We start from the raw sequence: 8244 nt of genomic DNA on the forward strand, positions 1-8244 counted from the left end.
AACATCAGAATGAATGCATAGATACAATATTTATATAAGTGTATACATACATACATACATACACGGCATTAACAGTCATGATTGATTAATGTTAAGGAAAGAAACGGCGTCTTCAGGAATTAGCTTTTTACCAAAATGCCGAGTTTACGACTTTTTATATGACGATGTAAATTTCAAACCTAGCCTATAATAATGTTTCCAATACTGTCATACTGTTATATCGGTGATAAAGAAGTTACTTTTTAATAATCTGTCCTCAAGAGTAATCAAACCGAATTACTCGGTTTTGTAGAAGTAATCGGTTCGCCCACCTCTACGTCCTATTTCCATAATATATGCAGGTTCATGACTATGACGACATAGCATATTCATTATTAAATCATATCTCATAATTTGACTACGCATCGAGAGCACCATTGCATGTATACGACAGAGCAGACGGGTAGTGCACCTGAATGTTCGCTCAGCATCGCAGACGCCAGGAAACGCGTCACCTACACAAATCTTACAGTAATGCCAACCTACGGAGTTACCATTTGGTACTTTTTATTACCAAATTTAAAAGGTAAGTGTGAACTTTTGTATTGTTTTTCAATTGTTTTTATATATATATATATATATATATATATATATATATATATATATATATATATATATATATATATATATATATATGTACATATAATGGTTAACTAGTTAAAGGTTTTAATTTGGTGATAAATCTTTGAGGTGATGTTAACAAACTCAAACCAAGATCTGGCAACACCGATTGCCATCATCAGTCATCGTCATGATCGCAGTGTCTCGAGGCTCGTCATCAGAAAGTGGTTTCTTTCTAAGTGGATAAGCAAAAAGTGACAATAGCTTTTATGCCACATCATTATAACATATAAATTTGTGAGTACATAAAGTATAGTTATTATTAGTTTTTTACAAAGCATCAGTGAAGGGTAGGGTAGATCTAAGCCGTCATTCCGCGGCGAGATATTTTGAAATTAGGAGTAACTCGTCTTGGCGTCCTGTAAGATTTTCGTGAATGTTAATGATAGTGGATAGTGTGTTCAAGGGCAGTTATACCTTATCAATAACTGTTTGCTTAGATGTGTCTTTGTCAGGCATTTGTATTTCAATTCATTGGCTAAGTTGGAGTTTTGTTAAGCATACCGAGGTGAAAACATCGTCAAATGGTCCATTTTCAACCGGTATTTGTTTGGTGGAACAACAATACATTTCAATATTTAAGCATACCGTTAAAAAAAATTAAAGTTTGTTCAACAAAATAAGATATATGAAACTGCTATACGAGGTAAAATAAGCATGTGAAGTCTCCGTAAAATAATGTGTTCAAATCAGTTTTTAAATCCAATATGGCGACGTATCTACACTTGTAATACAGCCGTGCATACTTTCCGGACACGTCCTTCCCAGGCTTCCCCAGCGCTCATTTAAGCAATATTTACGTTTAAATGTAACGTTTATTGATATGAATCAAGATTGTTTTTGTAATCGGCACAAGAAAACAAAATTTTGTAGCCTAAAGGACTAGCGAAGGATGCGCCTGAATCGACCTCCTTGTCTTTATAGGGCGAATCGCCGTGACGTCACGCGCACCTGCACTTCGAGCGGGAAAACTCTTGGTGGGCAGAAACACACGATCAACCGATTTGAGAACAATAACAAAGCATACAAAGTTCGTATAAATGTGTCAAAATTTACAAGAATGGTTCGATCATGTGGCTGTAGGGTACACGAACAGGTGGGAAAAGGGAAGTAAAATTTCCTGGCACATAATTCCCTTTGGCAAGAATCCAGGCTGGAGAAAACAATGGCCTAAATCCAGCAAACGACAGAAAAAAATGGACCCCAAATAACCAAGATCGCATGTGTGGTGTGCACTGTATATTAGGTATATTTTGCATATAGCCAAATTCTGTTCAGAAAGCACAGTTTGCTTATTATTACCTTCATTTTTTTTAGGAAATGCTAGCTTTTGAGATAATGAGAAATGTTATGAGACTATCTTCCTGAAAATTCTGCGGTTAGCTTTTAAGATGATGAGAATCGTTATGAGACTATGTTCCAGAAAATTCTGCAGTTAGCTTTTGAGATAATGAGAAATGATATGAGACTATTTCCCCCTATTTAATTGTATTCAATGACTTGTACGTGGCCACTCACGACATACCTGCAAATAATAAAAATTACACGTAAGCACAGGAATCACTGCAATCATTTGAACAGTAATGTATTTTCTGTTCTAAGAATTAATGTCTATATTGGTATTTAACTTGTTTTCTTAAGGCCCCCATACACTATCGAGCATCGAATCGCGCTTCGTGCAACGCGTCGAGTTTTCATAGTGTATGGGGGCTTTCGCATCGTGCAACGAGCCACTCGCAGCTGGCTCGACGCTATCAAGACATTCCTGATATTTTGTGGGCGGAGCTTCGAGCCAAGTGATAATTTGTTGGGTACACGAGGAAGGCTCCATTATTTTTGTATGTTGAGTGAAATTGAAGATGGATAGCGCCAATTCAAGAGAAGTGTTAAGTGACTTTATAGACCTATACCAGTCTTTCCCGTGTTTGTGGAAAATTAAATCGGCAGATTACTATAACAAACACGCAAAACAAATTGCTCAAGACAAATTAGTAGAAAAACTGAAAGAATGTGACCCTAATGCTGATCGTGAATCATGTTTACGTAAGATTAATTCTCTACGTGCATCATTTAGAAAAGAATTTAAAAAGGTTCAGGCCTCATACAAATCTGGAGCCAGCACAGATGACATTTATAAGCCCAACTTATGGTACTACGAAAAATTACTCTTTCTGAAAGACCAAGAAATGCCAGGACGCTCTAGGTCTACTATAGAGGAGGAAAGCTTTGAAAGAGAGATGGTAAGGGAAATTTATATTTTTATTAAACACTAATTATCCTTTTACAATTTCAGGGATGCTTTCTCCTTGAACAATGTGACTTGTACTTAATATTTTAAGTACTATCTAGCAATGATATGAAGTTCTATACATACAATTATTAAGAAATAATATGCACTTCTTATACAGAATTAATTGTTTTAATTCATACAAAGTTCACCAAAACCTTAAAGCACCATGAACTAAATAATTAATTTGTTTAGAATTTAACTAACTATCCAATGGAAAAGTCTGAGACCAATTGTTAGTTTAATTTTTTTTTTTTTTACTTATTTTTTTTTTTTTTTTTGGCTAAAGACTACGCTGAATTTATATAAACTTGGTCTCGTACTCTAGTTTCCTACTGACTTGTCTTGCCATGGAACGGCACGTTCTTCCATAAAATAAGCCATAAATTGATTCCTGACTTCTTTAGCTTCTTGCGGAGGGTTTCTGGTATGTGTCCTTTCCAAAGGTTGTAGAGCAACATCTCCGAGCATTACATCAGGAATGGTTAGGTTTTCAATGACTAGGCCTATATCATTGCTTACATTTTCCGGCAGCAAATATGATGCACTACATTTTCTTCTCAAAAGTTATGTAGAACGCAGCATGCTAATACTACTTTTTCTATATTAGCAATCTTTAGATTTATTGGTGAAGAAAAATCCTAAAACGTGAAGTCATAATACCAAATACATTTTCGATTATTCTTCTTCCTCTAGAGAGCCTATAGTTAAATATTCTGCGCTCCTTTGTGAGGTCTTTAGAGGAATAAGGCTTTAAAAAATGCTTCCTTAACGCGAAAGCCTCATCTCCGATGAATACATATGGCAAAACTCTGCTACTATTTTCTGGTTTAGCTGGCTCTGGCAAATTCAGTTTCCCTTCGCTTAATAGGTCTCCGAATTTTGTGTTCTCAAGCACACCTCCATCTGATATTCGCCCATTAGTGCCAACATCACACATAATAAACTCATAGTTGGCATTTGCAAGAGCCAACAGCACAACACTATTGAATCCTTTGTAGTTCCAGTAATAAGACCCGGAATCATGGGGAGGTTATGCTTATGTGCTTGCCGTCAAGCGCCCCGCAACAATTAGGAAATTGCCATTTGTTTTCAAATTGTTGTGCGATTGCTTTCCATTCTGCGACACTCGAAGGAAACTGAAAAAGAGGAAATAAAGAAAATTATAAATATTATACCATATTATATAATGCACATTTTAACAAGTTACTTAAAAAAAGTCACATGATATCAATTTTTTCCATCTGTAAATCCTAACTTTTTTTTTTTTTTTTAATGGACGGGAGAATCAGGACGGACCAGAAGGCTCATTCTCTAGCCTGACCTCAAAAAAAAAAAAAAAAAAAAAATAAATATATATATATATATATATATATATATATATATATATATATATATATATATATATATATAAAGAAAAAAAAAACAATACAGAAGAAAAGAAAGGGCAAAGCTCAAAGGGTAAAAGATGAAGTAAATAAATGTTTTATTTTTAGCCTGATTTTGCTTAGCCAACGAAAAATTTATAAATGCCGAAATACAAAAGTTTGTACACATTTTAAATATTTTTCTTTCTTCTTCCACAGTTGGATGAAACATCTGTTTCTTCACCAACAACTGTAACCATTCCCACTCCTGCTCCTTCTCCTACAGGCTCCGAAGCATCATCTTCTACATCTTCTAAAGGATGCAAGAATTCACAGAGGGATTTTTATAAGTTACTCTCCGAGCGTCTCCAGAAAAAGCAAAGTAGTAAATTCGATGCTCAAGTTAAAGCTTGGGCAATCCAATTGGACGAACTCCCAGAAAGCACTTCGATGGAGGTTATTCGTCTGGTGAATGATGTTTTGTACAGTCGCGTTCATTAGTGACGATACTGTGTACTTTGATTATCGTTCACAAGTGAAAAGAATTATTTTGATTTTTTTATAAACTTATTTTGAATTATAAGAGCAACACAGTACATATATTAATACTATACATAATATAAAATAAAATAAAAATCTTCACTACTCAAAAGTTTGCCTTTCTGGATATTATACACGAAATAAAACGAAACATTCTGAAATGTGAACGATAACATCAGGGCTGGCAACCACACGCAATCTCCCGAAACAATAACAGCACGAGAAAATTCGCACCCCTGACTCCGAAAGGTTGGCACGCCTGAAAGCCGCCAAAGCAATGTGCAACTTGTCACGTGACACAGTGGTGGTGCTCCTGCTCAGTATTTAGCCTACTTCTCGCTGACCCGACTTCACGTTGTGATGATGGAGCATCTTGGACGACTTCAAATAAATCCTGGAGCCAAAAGACAAGAAACCTCATTAGCTATACGGAGAGTCATAATAGAACTGCATAAAAATAATATCCTCCCATAGAAATTAGCCGCAAATTAAATATCAGTCGGACAACAGTATTCAGGTGGATCAAACGGTTCAACGAAGAAGAGAACCTCCAGAATCAGCCTAGAAAAGGTCGACCCCGATGCACTACTAGAGAGCAGGATGAACAGATCGTTGCTAAAGTTATCTATCTCACAGCCTATAACAACTGCTGCGAAAGTGAATCAGGAATTAGGTCTTCAAATCTCTAATGTTACGGTGAGAAGGAGATTACACAACCAAGGAATTCATCACCGCAGACCGGCAATCAAACCCTCCTTGTCTCAAAATCACCAAGAGCAACGAGTAGCTTTCGCTCTTCAGTATCTACCGTTTGAGTCAGGATTCTGGGATAACGTTATAATTATGGTGTGATGAGAAGACTTTTGCTAGCGACGATCATGGTATACTCCACTGCTGGCGACCTCCTAATAAAACAAGGTAAGTAAATAATACCAATAGTTTTCATGTAGGCTTAGGCCTATGTGTATCATGAACTTTCTTTACTACACTGATTAAATACCTACAAGGTAAGTAATTAATACCAATAGTTTTCATGTAGGCTTAGGCCTATGTGTAACATGAACTTTTTTTACTATATTGATTAAATAACTGCAAGGTAAGTAATTAATACCAATAGTTTTCATGTGGGCTTAGGCCTATGTGTAACATGAACGTTCCTTACTACACTGATTAAATACCAACAAGCTCCTTAAAATATAACTTTTCTTTTTGCTTTCAAGGATAACATTTCAAGCCTATTGAATTCTAACGAATTACCTATCGAGAGTGAGAAAACAATCTCAATATCAATGTAAATTCCTTATTGCTCATTTTTATTAATAGACTATTGATGATATTCAGCGTTGATATTTTCTTCGTTTACTTGCGATAACATTTTTTTTGTGTATCTCAATCTTTTTGTGTATCTCAATCTCTAGGTTCAATAAAGAAAATATTCAACCGTCGCGGCGAAGTGGAAGAATTTCTGCAGGATTATGGGGATGGATGGCTGCGTGTGGACCAGGGGAACTGATTCCCATCGACGAGCGTTTAACCGGACAGCAATATGTAGAAATTCTGGATGAAGTCCTGATCCCATCAGTGAGGAAACTTCTACTGGGGTCATTTGCCAGTCTATCTTGTAATGGACAACTCTTCTGTTCATAACTCGAAAGTGGTCAGCGAATGGTTTGCTGAACAGAACAATGTTATACGTATAGACTGGCCAGCTAAATCTCCTGACCTCAATCCGATAGAAAATCTTTGGGGACAAATGGTAAGGGAATGGGATACTGGGACAATAAAAACCAAACCTGCACTGATCAAACACTGCCTATCTGTGTGGGAGCCATTAAGACCGAAAAGAGGGATGAATAATTATTGTCAAAGGTTAGTAGATTCAATGCCAAATAGACTAAGAGCTGTGATTGACAATGATGGAGGTCATACTAAATATTAGACTAATTTTTTGTTATTCATATTTATGTCATAGGTTAATAATGTATTATTTCATCTTTATAAAAAGGGAAATTTATTTACTTTTATACCAAAGGAATATTAATTCATATTATACCAAAGGAATATAAATTTACTATTACTTTTTATTCACTATCATAATGTGTAAGACACAGTAGGAAAATTAAATTATTTGACGAACTGTTGTTAACTGTGAAAAGAGAGACTATTTTTTATGCTTCATATTTCCGTTGTGTTCTTATGGATTGCATGAAATATAATTTATATTTAGTTTCTTAGGGCATTTCACGTTTCATAATTCATTAAAATCTTTATGTGAATTATTGTTTCTATTCCTTTATCCTTTATGATTCAGTTAAATAACAATAGACTTGCATCAATACTTATTATATGCAAGGTAAGTAGGCATTAAGCCTACAATGAACAACTTAATACAACAAATGTCAAGGACCAATAGGCCTAGTAATGTGATTTAATTCAAAATGAGAGCTTGAATAGTGAAACTATACATAATTAATAACGCAAAAGCTTTGCTTTTTGTTATTTTGCTTTTACTTTTTAACTTTTTCTCAAGTAAAACATAGAGCCCGAAATCACAAGTAAGCCACTACGATAATTAGAAAGATAACGTGTCCCTTTAAATCAGTGACTCCTCAGCAACTATGCTGCCTGCGGCACCTCCCCATGCCGTAGCTGCCAGATGTTGCTTTCTATGTTGACAATTTGTCCGAAAATCTAGATTGAGAGTATCGTAAGTTTTGAACGTGACTGTACAAGGCCAAAAAAGGATGCATTAATGAAATGTCCCATGTTGTCAATGGACACCTCAATCCTCTTTCTGGGACCCAACCTACAGGAGAGACCCAACTTGCATCATATTTCCATAACTTCTCTGGTAATGAATTCATATAGATAGGAAAATTATATAACTAGCATTATCAATGAAGGAGTTTTCATTTTTATTTTGTTATGTTACAGAAATGAATTTCTTATTGAATTTTCTTTAAGTAGGTAATTAGTTAGGAATCCTCAGTTTTCATTTTTATTTTGTCATTTTTTTTATTGAATTTTCTTAAGTATATAATTAGCATTATCAATGAAGGAAAGAAATCCAGTTTTCATTTTCATTTTGTTGTTACAGAATTTTTTTAATTATATACAATTTCTTCTATTTTTTTATTTTCATATAAGGATTTTGATGTTAGCTAAAAATAAAATATCATTAAAAACTGATATAGCCAGTGTTTTTTTCCTTATCATATCAATGTAGCTATAGGCTAAGGTACCTATAAGATAAAGTGATATTAAAATTGAAATTCATGTTTCCTTCAGTTAATTAATTACCTATCATTAACATATCTTTTATGACTGAATAACATTAATTAAAGCTTCTTCATCACAAATTTTTTAAACTTTGAAATGTATCGCATCGAT

The 8244-nt window shown here is 34.7% G+C and overlaps 1 protein-coding gene across 2 annotated transcripts; it reads left to right on the forward strand.

The window, feature by feature from the left end:
• The first annotated feature begins 789 nt into the window (after positions 1-789).
• LOC136843771 (uncharacterized) lies at positions 790-8043 on the forward strand. 2 transcript variants are annotated; one of them, XR_010854673.1, is made up of 3 exons: positions 790-897; positions 4534-5772; positions 6273-8043. XR_010854673.1 is itself a non-coding variant. In XM_067112479.1 (3 exons), exons 1-2 carry the CDS (start codon positions 2520-2522, stop codon positions 4813-4815), a joined length of 663 nt encoding a protein of 220 aa, XP_066968580.1. In that variant the 5' UTR covers positions 797-2519; the 3' UTR covers positions 4816-5772; positions 6273-8043. The 2 variants fall into 2 exon arrangements, 1 of the variants encoding a protein (XP_066968580.1); XM_067112479.1 differs by having other exon boundaries at positions 797-2900.
• Positions 8044-8244: the final 201 nt, after the last annotated feature.

Source organism: Macrobrachium rosenbergii, chromosome 2 (genome assembly GCF_040412425.1).
Source record: "Macrobrachium rosenbergii isolate ZJJX-2024 chromosome 2, ASM4041242v1, whole genome shotgun sequence".
In the NCBI taxonomy this organism is placed as follows: domain Eukaryota; kingdom Metazoa; phylum Arthropoda; class Malacostraca; order Decapoda; family Palaemonidae; genus Macrobrachium; species Macrobrachium rosenbergii.

What these genes read in the sequence shown, in the direction of transcription:
- LOC136843771 (XM_067112479.1), top strand. Translation starts at nt 2,520, where the DNA reads ATGGATAGCGCCAATTCAAGAGAAGTGTTAAGTGACTTTATAGACCTA. An exon ending in AAAGCTTTGAAAGAGAGATG is followed by an intron (nt 2,901 to 4,533) that starts GTAAGGGAAATT and finishes CTTCTTCCACAG; the next exon opens with TTGGATGAAACATCTGTTTC.